At 35.4% G+C, this 18,250-nt stretch overlaps 1 protein-coding gene across 1 annotated transcript in view; it reads right to left on the minus strand.

Moving 5' to 3' along the window:
* The window catches only part of LOC121313803 (growth hormone-releasing hormone receptor-like), a 39,991-nt gene extending 33,719 nt beyond the window's left edge, over positions 1 to 6,272 (minus strand). The window contains exons 1-2 of the mRNA XM_041246597.1: positions 6,252 to 6,272; positions 3,205 to 3,310 (exon numbers count right to left, since the gene is read on the minus strand). Coding sequence (XP_041102531.1) covers positions 3,205 to 3,310; positions 6,252 to 6,272 — 127 coding nt within the window. The remainder of the gene's footprint in view (positions 1 to 3,204; positions 3,311 to 6,251) is intronic.
* Positions 6,273 to 18,250: the final 11,978 nt, after the last annotated feature.

Below are 18,250 nucleotides of genomic sequence, written 5' to 3' on the forward strand. Positions count from 1 at the left end.
GGCTGACGGCACACACTTCAGATCACAGACTGTGTTTGTCTTCGATGCTCCTGAGTCACTTCGCTCGGCACATGCAACTATTTTCTCCTTTATAAGTTGGCATCCCTGCAGTATTAGGATGACAGGTTTTTTCTTATGTGGTAAGAAGGTAAATCTTCTATCCTTGTTATTTCACTTTAATGGCTGGAATTTTATTTCTGGTTTTGAAATCGAAAATATTTGAAAGCATTCATTCAGGTAACCCTGCAGGAGGTGGTTCTCTCCAAAATGGTAAAACAAGCGGGGAATGGCAAAACACACCAGGTAAGGTAAAATTGATAACTAATATATATAATATATATAATATATATATATATATATATATATATATATATATATATATATATATATATATATATATATATATATAAAACATGAAGCTAATTGACAAGTATGTGTTATTGTTGTATAGCATGTCATGTTTACATATACATACCACTGTTAATGGTATCAGGAAGTTGTGGTTCAGTAGTCTTATTGTTCCAGTAACTCTTGATGCTCTGTTTTGTTTCATACATATTTACAGTATATATAAAAATGACTGCTCCTTATTGTAGATACAGCACCCAAATTACTATTTATTTATTCTTTCAATAATTGTTGATAAAAAAAATGTGTCACGTAGGGGCACCGAAGATATGCAGCCACCGTAGAATATAATTATGTATTTAGTTATTGTATTCATAGATATATTTCAGTGCTGTCAACAAGGTTCCTCATAAATACTTGTCATTAAATTATTCTTGCTTTTTAAAACTGCTTAACAATGTTATACTGCAACATTAACCTTTCAATTTCTGACGTGCCATCACAAGACGCTTTCCAAATAAAGAAATGATGATACTGTATTCCTTATTAATCACCTCGCTATAGCAATATAAAGCACCTGACTCTCTCCAAACACAGACAATTGTATTTATTACATAGATTTACCTTCCAAAAATTAGGTTGACAGATAGGTAAATTGATAGGTTTGGTTGAGGGGACTAAGATGGCACTGAGAAATCCTAAGGATTAAGAATCCAGACCCTTATTCACCAGGGAGTGGATTCAGCAGCTCACTTGTATTTTTTTTTTTTTTAATTTTAATGAAAACCTGAACTTATTGGTCATGTGTTTCAGTTAGCTGTCCTGGCATTTCTTTGATCCATTCTCTAGTTAATGCATGCAGTGTATTCACAGTTGACTATTGAGACTCTGAGAGCCAAGAAAGTACAGGAAGCTTGATAACGTTTGAAATCAAGCTGTGCAGCACAACTGCTATGCATATTCATTAAACATTAAATTTAAATATCGTATTTCATATTTTTTCATGAGATTTGATTAGATCTGAATGAATGCAAGATAGATTTAGTAAAAAAAAACAAAAAAACAAAAAAAAACCACTAATTCACACAAAGCACCATCTTTGTATTCTTTTATCAATATCTTGTATGCACCCAAGCACCATCTTAATCATTAGCAAATAAACAACCTGTAGCTGTGGATTTGTTCAAATGTTTCAGAAAAAATACTTGGTTACAAGGCTATATGCCTCAGATGATGTCATCTGAACTATTCTCAACACATACGGCTCAACAGAACTTCAGAACCAGTATTCTCTCTACAAGAGCTTGATATGGTGTTATCATGACTGACTGTCTACCCTAATCAGATGCATACAGTTGAAGAAAGACAACACACCAGAAAACGCATTACATGACAATATAACTTGATATATTTAGGTATAGTGAAAGCACATCTAATTCCAACAATTATTCATGCATGAGAAAAAAACATATTTTGCATAGAAATGTGGATTGGGGTCAGTGACGAGGTACGCCCGCCCCTATGTTTATTTGTATAACTTTTGTAGTATTATTATTATTATTGTTGTTATTAATTAGTAATTGTAATATATTTAATATATATATATATATATATATATATATATATATATATATATATATATATATATATATATATATATATATATATATATATATATATACCAGCAGCTTTTTGCTGATAGGGTTGGTTGTTTGGAGAAGGACGACAAAGAGAAAGGGGAACGTATCTAAAACACCCCGCAGTAATGTTGCTGTGTGTATTGACTGGTCTGGTCTGACGTCACCCACCAAGCCATCTTGCCACAGGGTCATTGAAAAGGCAAATGCATATACTGAAACTGTACACTGAATAACCCTGATGGTGAAAGGGACACTCAAGTATTGTGTTTGAGTACATTGATCAGTGTTTTACAAGATGAATGTTGTAGTTATGTACTTAATGGAGTACACATTACCCTACCACCCATTATTTCCTCCATTATCAACTCTTGATCTTGTAAGTACTTGTCACAAAGATGGCCGGAGTGGGGGACGTCTTACCAGAAACAGGAACCAGGAAATAAACAGAGAGGTGGAGTTTGGTGGAGCTGAGCGAATGGTCTCGCTTAGCATTTAATAAATGAACAGACAGTCAGAAAATAAACGGTTGTAAGACAAACAAAAACACAGGACACAGCACTCATAGCCAAAATAAACAGACAAACAAAACAGACTAACACTAAACAACACGGTGAGCTGATATTTTACTTTACGTTAATATTTTGTTATTATAACCTCTGTCTCCACACCCGTTCTCCACTCACCGAACACACAACAACACCGAGTGAGTGAAACATGCTGCTTTTATGCAGCTGCACTGAGACTTGATTGTTAATCAATCATTCAATTGGAGTCGCGGTACAACTGCACGTGAATTAATAAAGTGCAATTCCTCGTGCTCACATATTATTACTTTTTACTTGCCGTGAAGTGCTGTGCAATCCTCGTGCCTAAATACAAATATACATTTTAAACACTCGTGTTACACAGACCCGTTTATATCCCGTGTACCAATGACTATACACCAACATTAACATACAACATATAACACAAAATACACACGGGGTGGGCACTTTGCCACAGTTCTCAAAAAAAAAAAAAAAAGTTTAAAGTTAAATTAAAGGTAATTTACAATTTAGTTTTCCCTATACTGTTCGTCACTTTCTCCTTTATTTGTTATTCATTTATGAACTTTTGAAAAGTACCACAACTTATGTTTTTCTTCCCAGTTTCTAGTTTGTTATAAAAAAGACAATATTTAGTAGTAATAACAGTACACTGCATTTTTGCTAAGTACCTTCAGTTGTGTGATTTCCATTTTCTGCAATTTCTTTTAGACATCTCTGTTGATCTTTTTTCAGTTGAAAAATAAATTCACATTCCGGATGTAGCCTTCCCAAGACCTAGAAAGATTTAAAGAAATTAAAATTAAAAAAAAATACAGAATTACAAATGTATTTTTTCAGATCATTGGCTGGCTCATTAGGGTGTGTGTCATTTTAAGGTGGTATACAAACACATTAATTCAAATGCTGCAGTACACACATTAGGATATCCATGTTACTTTTATAAGATGGCTTCAAAGTTGCTCTCATACAGCGGGCTTGAAGTTTCACGTAAAAAATAAATAAAATAAATAACACACACATACATTCCCCTTTGCGGTGAGCTGCTTCCCCGATTAACTAGTCACAAGTGCTTGTTCTGTTATTGTTCTCTGTTCAGCATTAGTACCAAAAATCATTGCCTTGGTTTTTTAAATTTAGAGTAAGTATATTACAATCAAACAATTTCCTTAACACTCAAAGTCACATTTTTGTGTACTTTCTCAAAGTTTTTAGCAAGACATGGGAATATCATTGACAATACTAAAGACAAAGAGCAAAGACCCAATGTTATTATTTACAGCATTTAAGGCTTCTACCTGATCACAAAATACAGCCTCTTTTAATTTATTGCTGTCCATTGAAGTTGCTATCACGATTCAGTATAATCAGCCAGTCAGCGTTCAGCTCTAGCAGGCTTCTTAAAAAACCTCAAATCAATCCGCACAAGTACAGGCTAGTTCACAAGGTTCACCTCCACTGATTACGAGGCACCAGTGAGAGACCAGTTGCCTCCAGGTCGTATTCCAAGCAGTTTTTTCTTTACATGAAAAAGTCTCATGCAAAATGCTCTTCCGAAAGTCAGCTGACGTCTGAAGTGAGATGGTTGGCTTGCCAGTTTTAATTTCTCCTCGCGACTGCCTGGCTTGTTGTCAGCCTAGCTGTGTGAACTCAGCTGTGGGATCTAACATGCATCTTTCCAGACTGTGTGTGTATCTGTACACATTCAAGAATGAACTCTATTATAAATGAAGTGCCCTGTGTTTCAGGGTTTTCCTTCATGTTTTCATGTTGTCATTTTTTTTTTTTTTCACCCTTTGCAGCACTATCTGTAATAGGTCTGCTATGATGTCACACTACATAAAGGTTTACTAACCCTCATAAGCTTCTGTATATAAATGATCAATGTATTCCATGAGCAATGTATTCGCAATGTTATTGTCACAGGGCCCCTTTTAGCCGGTAGGTAATCCAGATCCCCCGGATGAAATAAAGAAAACAATCGGAAACCAAACTTTCTTATTTAAGTTATTATTATTATTATTATTATTATTATTATTATTATTATTATTATTATTATTATTATTATTAATTTCATTAGCAGACACCCTTATCCAGGGTGACCTACAGGTATACAAAAAAATACATATCGATAATTACAGTACAATTAAGAGCAAGATAACAAGTGTTCAGTTTATTTATGGCGAGAAAAATATATATATAATAATAAAGAGAGAAACAAAAATAACTAAATTTCAAAATAAAATAAAGTATAAATTGTAGGGATGGGAATGAAGCAAACAATGTTACGAAGCAAAGGTTCATGTGGTTCATTGAACCACTAGGTCATGTGACCCATGTTTAGCAGTAGCTGATTTTTTTTTTTTTTTAAATCAAGATACTGCTTTTTGTTTTATATTTCATAAACATTTATGTACTTTTTCAAATTAACAACAAACAAAAAAGCATTAAGTATGTACAAACAGCACTTCATGAACATATTGGTAAAAATAAAGATCCTCTGATCTTTTATCAGTGTATAAAGGATGGAGTACACAAACGGCAGGGATTCGAACCCACTATTTTCCACCTATCTACTTTATAGCTAGAGTTATACTACATACTCCATTTGTAAGCATCACACCGTCTTACACACTATGGTTGCTGCAGTCTCATCAAATTGTCTTATTTCAAGCAACAAGAGCTTGTTTTCGTTTGGACAACACACATATATTTCTAGTATGATTATTGAAGAAGGTTTTATTGGTTAATCGCATGTGTGGTTGATATCTAAAATAAATATTCCAGCCAATTTCAAAGAAAGCAGCGACCGAACTCTGTCTTTAGAAAAAGCACTGAAATGTCCCTTTACACTGAAACAATTGTTTAAATTATAGATGCCCAAATAACCGAGAAAATTTTAAATGAATCTGTTTGATATTGTATGTCAAAAGTGTATGAAATGTCAGTGCAATTATCCGCTTTTCTAAATGCATTCTCTCTGGAGATAGGGGGCTGTCTTTACTCTCAATGTACAAGTTGTGCAGGTCTACTAAGAGATGGCACTGAAGAGCATGAAACGTTTCATGTGCTTCGGCTCAGTGAATCTTTTTGTAAACCAAATGATTCAGAGGGTTCAGTGTTTCAGGAAGCTTCACTTTTCCCATCACTAATACATTGTACTATACTTCCTTCTAGCCCTTGCTTTGGGATATCACAGAAAAGTTGTAGGCCTGCGGCGAAGCCCGTGTGATGGTGCCCATCACAGTTATATTTAAACAAGTTCTATTTTTACCCTGAACAAATAGTTACAGTATACTACTGTTCATAAAAAATGTTATAACATTTGTTAAAATCAGCAAGCTAATAAGATTTAAAGAGCCCGAAGTTTGATAACTGATAATTCAGATAACTAGATGAACCTTTCACAATTTCAATTTTTTTTTTTCTACACTATACAAATCAACAATTTTGTTACTATATATGGTATGTTCTGGTAATATTTACAATTTAGAGCTAATGTATACATAGGAAAACCAAACATAATTAAGTAAAAGTAGGCTGTATACACTATTTTGAGGTCTGAAATCTATATAAAGGATCAAACGAAATGCAGACCGCAGGACACCAGTGTCCTCATTTGAGGACCCTGCATTTTCATTTGAAAATGATAACAGACCTCTTATGTAATACAGCACTCTAAATGTGTGTAATGATTGTGCACAGGAATAAAAATTACCACATGGTGGACTGCATTCATCTCATAGAGAGCAAGTGTAATATGGTGCTCAGTTGAGAATCATGCCTAGCATATTCAATCCACTATCATCAAAGGGAGGACTAGACAAAATAGCAAGTGAATATAAAAAATGAGGTTTGAATATTACAAAATAAATAAACATAAACTATGTCAAAACAAAACATTTAATTTGGTGTAATGCAGATGACTTTTGAAGTGACATTGCATCTTCAAAAGCCATCAAAGGGTATTAGCCCCTTTCTAGAAATGGCTACACAAATAATAGCTGCTATTACAGGATTGTTTTCTATCTCCCTTCTTGTCTTTTGAAAGGGGTGTCAATTGTATTCTTGTCCATTGCCACAGGGGTGTCTGTAGAATTTCTGCCTGCTGACACAATGGTGTCAGGTGCATCTTCCTTAAAATAAAGCTCTTTGAGTAATATGGTAGATTAGATTATGAAAATTTGACAGTAACTGTAAAAAAAAAAAAAAAAAAAAAAAAGGTTAAACCCCAAGAAGTCACAATTGTAAATAATTTAAAAACTGCAGTGTAGATCTATATGGTTTAGATCTATTGCATAGACAATATAACGATATTTTATAGTCCTACAGAAAGCAAGCGGATACTTGAAGATGCTATATATTATTGTTTTGGACACTGTTGTAACTTTCTATTTGAATCAAGCATGTTGAATTACTATTATTATTATTATTATTATTATTATTATTATTATTATTATATTATTATTATTATTATTATTATTATTACTTACATTATGACCAGCTTGCACCTATTTAAACAGAAATTTAAACTATTTAAACTTATTTTTGAAGTTGTATTACTGGAGGGCATATTATACAGGCGTACTTGTAGCATCGTAAAGGTGCACAAGTGTGTGGTTTTGATAAAGTATCGGTAACAAAATCCTATTACAACGGTCTCACATTGGTGAAGACTGCGTGTTGTACATTAGTCTGCACAGTGTAATAAATACACAATGTAATAATAGTCATATCAGTAGGCCGTTAGTCATACAAAACCCCCCCCCCCCCCCCAAAAAAAAAAAAAAATAAAATAAAATAAACGTGACTTTTGACTTTGGCTTAATTTGCATATTTAAAATTAGGAAGTTACTGTATAACATTTTGATTCATTCGCCGGTTGCAATTTAAAAAAAAAAAAAAAAAAATCCATGTATGTCAAATACAAAAAAAAAAAAAATGTAATATAGAAAAAGGAAATACTTACAGTTGCCCTGAGAGATAAAATATGAAAGATCCAGAAGGCAGTAAGTATATTCATGTTCCATATGGTTGTAAAAACTTCTGCAGCTTTCTCATGAAGAGAAGAAACACCAAGCAGCTGCTTTAATTATTATTATTATTATTATTATTATTATTATTATTATTATTATTATTATTATTATTATTATTTATAGCTGTAGAAACAGCTGTAACTTAAACCAGCAGTCTTAATCCTTGACTTTGACTCAAATTCTGAAACAAACGCTATCAGGAACTTGTTTCGCTTATCACCAGTGACACTGCGATAGTGAAGAAGACGAATGGATGTGTAACTTTTACCACAGTACAAGTAACGGCAAGTAGCTATTAGCGTTGTGGTGGATTTGTGGTTTGGGGTCTGCATGAAAATGTTTTGTGTTGAGCAGATTTAGGGGAGTGTCAGGTTGGGTGGAAATGATGATAAGCAGCACTTGCTAGGTCATGGCTAATGCAGCGATCACTCTAAATTTAAATTTATGAACAGAACAAACACACTTCCCTGGTTTGGACAGTACGTTTGTCCTTGTCAGAGATGTTCGTATTGTGTTTTTTAACTGGCTATGGTTGTTCAAAAGTAGTGTATCTTGGTTCAAGACGATAAAGTCCTGTCGCTGAAAATGCCTAAAATCGAGTCATTACGGTCTAAGCTCTTAACGAGTCCAGTTGTTGCAAGCCTGCCATTTGAATTTGTACACCAGCAAGGTATGCAATACGAATAGAGTAAATACGTGTTCCAAATACCAACTCCTAGACACCAGCAGGAAAAATGACCATTAAAGAATATTAATTGTCTAACCCCTAGTCAGAGTTTGGACCTTGTTGGTTTTCAACTTGGTTCAAGAGACAGACTCATGGATAAAGAGAAATGATATGTAGATATATAGAATGGAATGTCAGCTTTATTAGCCTCTTTTGGATTAAACATCTTGAAAATCTGAAGGGGAAAGAATATCTAGGTAATGTTGTGCATTACCTTTTACCTGTATCACCACTTAACTATGATGTGTATATGGGTATGTGTGTATACAGTATACAAAGGTTTATAGCTTTCACTTGAGTTTCAACTGAGACATATTTTGTGGAGTTGATGGGTGTTTGATGAAGGAGAAAAATATTTTAGATGTGTTGATAAACTTGGATAAAATGCAAGGAACAAAACATTTAAAAATGCTGCTAAAAGATGGACATAATGTCACATGAGACAGATTCATGTTGTTTACCGTATTTTCTCAAAATAGAGCCTGATCGCTTATTTTCTCAGTCTTCTCTTTACCTGGGTGGTTATTTGAATAACAGCAACTAGATTAGGTACCAATTTACTTGAATGGTTTACAGTGTTTGAATCCTGATCTCAACATTGTATTAATTCCTAAAGTTAAATGCTTTGTCCAGCGGCTCAAACAAGCATCACATGCAGGTTTCACATCTGATCTCAATACCATCAAATGCTGTGAATATTTAATTATAAACAGGCTACAACAGACTGTAAGTAGATATATAATATAGATTTAAAATACGGTAAATGACTTACCTGAACAGGAGTACACTGGCAGAATGTGCTTAGGGAGTCACTTGTCTGCTGTTCTGTCAATTTTTTCCAAAAACAATGCAACTTGTCTGTACATTTCAGTGACAAAAAAAAAAAAAAAAAAAAAAAAAACATGAAGTAGAGCCCATGTAAATACAATATAAATACAATAAACATACTGATTTAAATTAACTAATGCAGACCACAGGTGAAGCAATCAACACTAAAGCTTAATTCTGTAAGCTTCAATAGTTTTTTTTTCATTCAATGTGAATTGGCCCATGGTGTTTATTACTCGCACAGTACTCATGTTGACCTAATTGAATTGGTATGTTAATTGTTCTGCATTTGAATGACCGAAAAACCAAATTCAATTAACATTATGTTCTAAAAATACCCAAATCCAAAAATATAACTCACCTGCTAAACACCACCACCTGTTGTTTTCAACCATGAAACAGGTAAGCTGAAACATATAGAAGCCAAGGTTGCTTGCGGGTTCGATTTCCCACAGCAACATACATATTACAAATAAACACTAAATAAAATATACGTAAATAATTATTTTCATTGTGTGTAAGAAAAATAAATGTTTTTTGATTTGTAATAATATTTTAAGATATTGAAAAATGAATGGGGGTGCTTTGGAGAGTGTGGGGGTGCTTTGGAGAGTGCTTTTTGAGCGTTTGTGGTATGTAAATGAGAAACAGGGGTCCCAGTATTGGTACCTTACTGTTTATTTTTTAGTTTTGTTTTGTTTTTGTGCGGTTCCAGACCTTTCTTTTATTTCAGTAAAAGTTGGTCTGATTCGTGAACATTTTAACGGTTCTCTCCCAAAGGCAAAACATTCCTGTGCTATATATCTCCCCTCCCATTTGTATCTGATGCTACATAAGAGAAGATGCAAACTGCTAAGTCACTCAATTCACAGCTTCTAGAATGCACATTTGCCATAGCAATAGATTTAATCTACCCCCATGTGAGGAAACTAAAGTTGTATCAAACATTACTTTTTAAACAGGTACAAAGGTCAACTTTTTGTCATTGAGCAATTTGTAAACATTATAATAAATAGTTAAAATATTTTGAAAAATGGAAAACAACAATATTTTCACCCACCACAATCAATGCCATAATAAGGTAACATCAATCCTAAAGTTTGTGATACACGTCTTCATGTTAAATTGAAGGATAGCCTAATGGGTTGCCCATCTGTTGTGTCTTCTGGCAGCTGTGTAGCTGTTTGTGTTTATTAGCAGCCACTGTAAGGACACTGTTTTGCAAGCTGAAACTGTAATCCGAAATGAAGTGCTTGATTGAAGTTCATTATATTGATTACTTGTGGCTACAACATTTCATTAATCCAGTACTGGTGAATGTCTCATTTATGAAAAAGCTATTTCTGTTGATTGGTTTACTGACTAAATGAAATGAACTATTTTAGTCTTTCACATAACCTTCAGTCTTTCACACATGCTTTTACGTTCATGTTGAGGAAATTGAGTATGACAACAGTTCTTGCCTCTGTGATTGTAGTTAAAATAATTCTACAGTTCTTACCTGTTTTGGACTTCCATTCGTTATATAGTTTTTTTTTTTTTAAAAAAAAGAAGCACATGTCATAACAAGCTTGAGTTTTCATTTTAAAACATGATATGTAGTACTACATTAGGTTAAAGAAAGTTCTGTTTCCATGTTTTAGGAAGTATAGACTTCTTAGGTCATTTCACCTCAGCAAAGTCTTCTGGATGAAAACATGTTACTGGGTGAAAGCATGCCAGCCAGTAGAGCAAGCAGCAGTTTGGTTAATGACATCAAATAAGCAAATTAAGGTGAAAAGGAAAATAAGCTGTTGGTGGTAAAATGACCAAAAAAAGTGCAACAGTCATGGCATGCCAACAGAGATTTATTTAAAAGTGTAGAATCAGATATCTTGTTTTAAAATAAAAATGCATGTAAATATAACTGTAAATTATAGTTAAAATATAACTGTGCATGCAACTGCTAAACAGGTAAGATTGATTACATTATTCAGAAGATAGAGAATACGTGTGGCTCCCTAAATTGTCTTGATTTATAATTTTCATTCAATAATAACAACAGATTGTAAGGCAAGATATACAGAAACAAAAACGATTCTCACTGTCGTCAGCACCACACATGGTCTCCTGTACTAATCCTAAGTCTTTCCGTATTTCTGAGAGAATGTTGTAAACAATGGACAGATGGTCAAATAGGCAGCGTTTGTTGCTTTCCTTTCTATGTAGGAAAGTGCCCTTTCTCATTGAATTTGTCATAACACAATGAATAATTTTTAAAAAATGTATGCTACTTTTGAATTGTGTTTTATGTTATTCTGAGTGTGATGATATATTTAGCAAGGCATAAATGTATCATCACACTCAGCAAGTACGTCACTTTGGAATCGATATTGCAAAACACTTAATTTATTGCTTACTCGCAAGAAATATGTGAAGGTCATATGGGGAATCCCCCATGACAGCTCCCAGTTATATTACAATGAAGTTCCACCCTCGCTACAGCCCTGCCAGGAGGCATCCGTGGACCAGACGACACCTAGCCATATTTTGCCCGCAAGTCTGGCTATCCCTTCAGACATTCCAACTGTGGTCTGAAAGGAACCAGAGGTAAAGTAGTGCAGAGAACACAGCATTTTCACATGTGCAGGGATAGCGGTCCCTAGATTGATGCTGGGGTCTAGCTCATACCTCAATTCAGCTTTTAGGTCTAGGATGATCTGCGGAGTGAGACAATAATGCTTTAGCACCTCATCCTCCGGCATCCCAAACAAAGTGACCTGGGGATTGAATATGCGCGGTCTTCTTCGTCTTTTCCGAACGTATTCCTGCCTTTCCTCAACAAGAGCCAAGTGGCGTGCAGGAAGTGTACCACAGAAACCACCCTGAAGCCAATGATAGGTCTCTGCACTTGAGTGCTTTTATATAGATTTTAATTACTTGCTTCTACAGTGGTTTGCACTTTGTAAAGTCTGAACATAATTTCGATATTTTATTTAAAAGTGTGCAATATAAGAAACCACAAAATGCTATCTCAAAAGTCTACCGGAAACTACAATAGTAGTATGGTATTTCATGTTAGATTTCGAAATTTTTCAATTTTTGGAAAACTACAAAGCGATAATATATGTAATTTCAATATGTCAACGTAACATTATTAATAATAAAAGTCATTATGTAAAACTTTTGGCCATAGCTGAAATGCCACCCATGTAATCTATATCTATAAATGTTTTTCTGTCATCTATATACAGGTGTTTGAAATGAGCGATCTGAGCTTAGCAAAGAAAACATACAATACATTGCTGACAGCAAGACCCCTACTACTAAAGTGTTAGAAAATATATCCTTGCACAGCCAGTTATTTAGTAGACATAGTAGTGAGCTACAGAAATAATTAAAAAAAAGGGAGGAATGATGCTTATGAATTATGGGCGGGATCAAAAACACTTCAAGGTGATTGGACATCTCCATAGACAGTAGTTTCATTCATGATGTTTCCTAACAAGCATGTGTTGTCGGCACTTGGCTGTGATTGGTTAATCCACAGATGGTACCACATGGCAGCCAGAAAAAAAATCACTCTGTTTTTGATTTGAGCGATACCGCTCAGCATCACCACCAGATTAGCGGTATCATCCCATGCCGATCTGTCCAACACCATATGCTAGCGATATAGGAGGCAAAATGCATCGCGCCTGTCTGTCCCAGGCGTAAGAAGAGGTGTACAGTTTTTGGAGGGTCAGCAATTGCCTGTGCAAGGCAGAATCCTTACATCACATTATAATGTTTGTGCCGCATAGTATCCAGATCCTGCCCAGTTGAATGCTCTTTTCTTCATTTGAATGCATTTAAATATAATTTTAATGGATTAATGTTGGCAAAATGCAAATTTGATAGCTGGTGGAGAATGTCATGTGAATACCATTCTTTACATACACCACATTTTTTGTGGCCTCTAAAATCAGACTTTATAGCTGCTAAACACTATTTATGGCCACATGGGGGGTTTGCACCTGCAAATCACTACGAGTGTCCTTACATCTCTCCCTAAATCTTTTTTTTTTAACTAACTTTTTTTTTTAATTTTTATTTGCAACATTCTTAGATGACCATTATTTCTTTAACATTTCTGCCTTCAAACATCAATAAACTAGTGTCAACGAGACAGCTATGACCTGGAACCAGCAAATTGCTTGGAAAAAGGATTAAAAATAATAATAATAAGGCGGCGAGATGTCATATTTGTAACCAAGTGTCTTCACACACTACCTTATGAATTACACCGTGTAACAATTTTTTTTTTTTTTTTTTTTGTTCCTGGGTAGTAAGTGTTATTTCCTAATTGCTTATGCCTCAAAAGTATAGAAAATGGCTATTATTCCCCACAAACTTTGCTTTTGTGACCAGGACAGTGATATTTTGAAATTTACCTATTTTCCAGAACATTCCAGATAGATTCAGTGCTGAGTAAACTTGAAGTAACTTCTAGAACTTTCCAGTAATATAAATAGTAGTATAAATACAGGGGCCTTAAGCCAACCAGTTCAGTTTAGTTCTAGCTGCCTAAGTGGATACATATCTGCATTTTTCTGAGATGGCATCAAGAGGCTGCAAGCATCCGGCAGACGCATTTTGCTATGTCTGCGGCCAATTTATCAAGACAAGAGCGAAAAAGTACTCTGTGGAAGCATCTGCTAAGATGTGTGAGGCCTACAAGGCATATTTCAGCATGCCTGTCAGGGATCAAGACAAACCCTGGGCACCTCATTTTACCTGCGAGCACTACAAAAAAACTCTGGAAGGTGAGATGGACAATTGTTTCTCGGAATTTTATGTTATAAAATATGTTAAAATTTTTAAAATTGTAAAAGTTTTTAATTTTAAAATGTTTTACAATTTTCAATGTTATTGAAAAAATATATATGAAAAATGTTGAGAGAATCTCTTACACATTAGTCATGGGTGAAATAAATATATTTTTGTAGGATGGTACAGAGAGGAAAAGAGAGCCATGAAGTTCGCTATCCCAAGAATTTGGCGGGAACCCACTGACCACTCAAGCAACTGCTACTTCTGCATGGTGGACCCTTCCAAACGTCGGACTGGCAAGAATGCACCTGCTATCACGTATACAGACCTTCCGTCATCCATCGCCACAGTGCCACACTGCCATGAGCTTCCCGTACCCACATCTCAGGAGAGAGAGCAGCCGTCTTTAGAAGACTGCAGCAAGTCAGAGAGCGAGGAAGATGTTGTAGATCCAGATGACAATTTCAGAGGTGAAGCTGAGGAGAGAAACCCATACTACCCCAACCAAAAAGACCTCAACAACTTTATTAGAGATGTTGGTCTCACCAAGTCCAATGCCGAGCTTTTGATGTCTAGGCTCAAGCAGTGGGACTTGTTGGATGAAAGTGTGCAAGTCGCAGATCAGAGGAAGCGTCACCAACCTTTTTCCAGCTTCTTCACCCGTCAAGATGGGCTCTGCTTCTGCCACAATGTGACCAGTCTGTTCGAGGCAATCGGAATTGCCTGTAACCAGAATGAGTGGCGCCTCTTCACTGACAGCTCATCCAGGAGCCTCAAAGCCGTGCTGCTCCATAATGGTAACAAGTACCCGTCTCTTCCCCTGGCTCACTCGGTGCACCTCAAAGAGGATTACAACAGCATCAAGACCTTGCTGGACGCCTTGAAGTATGATGAGTACGGCTGGGAGGTCATAGGAGACTTCAAAATGGTGGCATTCCTGATGGGTCTCCAAGGCGGATTTACCATGTTTCCCTGCTATCTTTGCCTTTGGGACAGCAGGGACACCAAGGCGCACTACCACATGCAGGACTGGCCACAGCGGATCGAGTTCTCTGTGGGGAGGAACAACGTCAAGTGGGAGCCACTGGTGGACCCCTGGAAGGTGCTGATGCCACCACTGCACATCAAATTGGGCCTTATGAAACAATTTGTCAGAGCTCTAGATAAGGAGTCGGCAGCCTTCAAGTACCTTCAAGACTTCTTCCCTAAGCTGTCTGAGGCAAAGGTCAAAGCCGGTGTCTTCGTCAGACCACAGATAAAGAAGATCCTGGAGTGCAATGAATTCCTCAAGAAGCTCACTAGTAAGGAGAAAGCGGCTTAGAACAGCTTTGTTGCAGTGGTTCAGGGCTTCCTGGGCAATCACAAGGCCGAAAACTTTGTGGAGCTGATTGAGACTCTGGTAAAGAACTACGGCACAATAGGCTGTAGGATGTCCCTCAAAGTCCATATCCTTGATGCTCATCTTGATAAATTCAAGGAGAACATGGGAGCGTACTCGGAGGAGCAAGGCGAGCACTTCCACCAGGATATACTGGACTTTGAACGCCGCTACCAAGGACAGTATAACGAGAACATGATGGGAGACTACATTTGGGGGCTGGTTTGTGAAAGTGATTTACAGTATAATCATAAATCTCCAAAAACTACTCACTTCTAAATCTTTTGTGGTCATTTTTGTATTACTTTAGTATAAATACATGTTAATTTGGATTCATATGTTGTTTTTTTCTGACTTTATGTGAATGAAAAGACACAAATTCGCCCGTTTTCTCATTGGAAATAGGTAAATTTCAAAATATCACTGTCCTGGTCACAAAAGCAAAGTTTGTGGGGAATAATAGCCATTTTCTATACTTTTGAGGCATAAGCAATTAGGAAATAACACTTACTACCCAGGAACAAAAATTGTGTTACATAGCGTTATTATTACAATAAATATTGAATATATTTCTCTTGTTACTTCATGTTGACCTGTGTAGTTTGTTATTATTTCCTTGATTATCTTAGGAGAAATTAACTCTTAGCCTGGGGACATTATTCATCATCATAATGTACCATCTGATTTGTTTATTAAGTTGGGTAGAAACATACATGCTGTAAACACAGTGAACATTAATAAAAAAAAAAAAAAAAAAGTTCTGATTTTTTGTATTGTAGTACATTAGTTTTATGAGATGCAAATATCATTATATGTTCTAACTGGGTAAAGCTGTAACTTTGGTCAATTGATAACATAGGATTGTAAAATGCATTGCACAAATGTGTTACTTTTGCTTTTGCTGCCATCTGCTGTTAAAGTTTGACTGTGACACAATTACAGTTGGCAGTTGCTTTTCTTCAAGCACTAACAGTATACTGTTCCAATTTAAAAACATATTCCATACAGTAATAGTCCATATTTATTATTTCTTCTATCAAGTACAATTCAGCAGGTTGTGCAGGTAACCATTTCATACTGTATTTGGAGCCAATTCAAATCTGTATGTTTCATTTTAAGAAGGGACACGTTTTATCAGCTGTGTTCTTCTTCATACACTTGTCATAAGCATAAGTTGTCTTCCTAAGATTTTGAGAGTGATTAGTGTTTCTGATGTGACTACCCTTATGAAAGTTTTAAAAAGTAATTTTGTAGTTGTACGTGATTTTCCTATGTACCTTGTTAAATCATGATATGTATAATGATTTAAAATACATGTCTAATTTGCAGTATCATTTTTAAATGAGCTTTTTATAGTGCAAAGTATTTTGGTGTGGATTACTTTGTGTATCAAGAGCTGTGTGATTCAATTATGTATAATGTCCAGGATTGCCTCTTCTAATTTGGACCAATTAGACTTTCTAAATATGCTTTTTGGTTCGATTGTGTTAGATGAATTACTGATGCCTTCTGATCCCCACATACTGTGGTCTCAAAATAGTTTTCCTTGCATGTTTGCCATACTTTTCAGGAAATGCGTTGCTATGCACTTCTGATTTAGAAAGAAAAAAAATTACTCAATTCATAGTCACTTAGGGGAGGGGATATTTAAATGTCAGTGTCTGCTTACTATGTAGGAAAAGAACGAATGGATATCGTGAGGAGAGCTTCATGCATTGCCGTGAAGATAAAAACATTAAACAACAGAAATTAATTAACGTGTTGTCGCGCACATTCTGAGTTACACTGTGCATAGCTACTTGTTTGTCTCGTTACCTTTCCAGCACACACACACACACACACACAAATATATAACATATCATTTCTACTAAGTACAAGTTTTACTACTCAGAATTCATGTGTGTGTGTGTGTGTGTTTGTGGTACATCTAAAAGTTAAATTTCATTAACACTAGAACCGTTTTTTACAATACTTTTTAATTTTATTTTGAATATAACAATATTCTTTTTTTTTTATATATATATATATATATATATATATATATATATATATATATATATATATATATATATATATATATAAGCCTGTTGTTATCTCTACTAGACCTGGCAGCCATCAGTTCCTTCGTTTTATACAAGGAATTCACCGGGGAAAATAGAAGAGATTTAATCTTGCAATCTTAAAGCTGCAGGCTGTGAGAAAGCGATTGACCCTGCCGTTAAAGTCGCGCTGCCAAAAGGACGTCCTTTTGCTGTTTCAGGTTGTAATCACATGACAACGTCACACAGGCATGACTGCAGAGTCGACTTTCACGTGCATGTAAACTAAACCATAGTTACACCTGATTCACACTGCCTACATAGTGCACAATCATTACCTCTTTGGCAATCACATTATTTCAATATGTGTTGATCATACACTGCTAATGTGACTAGGGTATCATTATGTTTTTTTTTTTTTCTATTATTATTTTCTCAAATACAAAAATGCAAAAAGAAAAAAGGAATAAAACAAGATTAAGATTCTGGGTAATTTAGGTTAACATTTTGTGTGTCTTGATTTTGACATATTGTGGCAAAGTGGTGAGTACGTGCAGGTGAGTGCAGTGCAGAGTGGATTAATCATACAGACAATGATTTACAGGTGCAAGGGTGTTTATTAAATGATTTGTAATGTCCAGAGCCTTATAGCAAAACCTGTAAACAGTAATAATGATGGAAGTGGTACAGCAGTGTGTATCACTTCTGTTTGTAAATCCAACAGGTTTGACCCGAAACCAAAAGTCCAGTCTTTTCGCAACCACACAAAACACAGACACAGTTCCTACAGTGCGTGAATTAAGTGCTTGTGGTGCAAAGACAGTCCCTCAGTGAAAAGTGAGTGGTGATATCCTGATTTGATGCTAGCCTGCGGCTGCAGCGCCAAATCTTGTTAGTAATCTTGAAACAGACAATACA

The sequence above is a fragment of the Polyodon spathula genome, chromosome 4 (genome assembly GCF_017654505.1).
Source record: "Polyodon spathula isolate WHYD16114869_AA chromosome 4, ASM1765450v1, whole genome shotgun sequence".
Classification (NCBI taxonomy): domain Eukaryota; kingdom Metazoa; phylum Chordata; class Actinopteri; order Acipenseriformes; family Polyodontidae; genus Polyodon; species Polyodon spathula.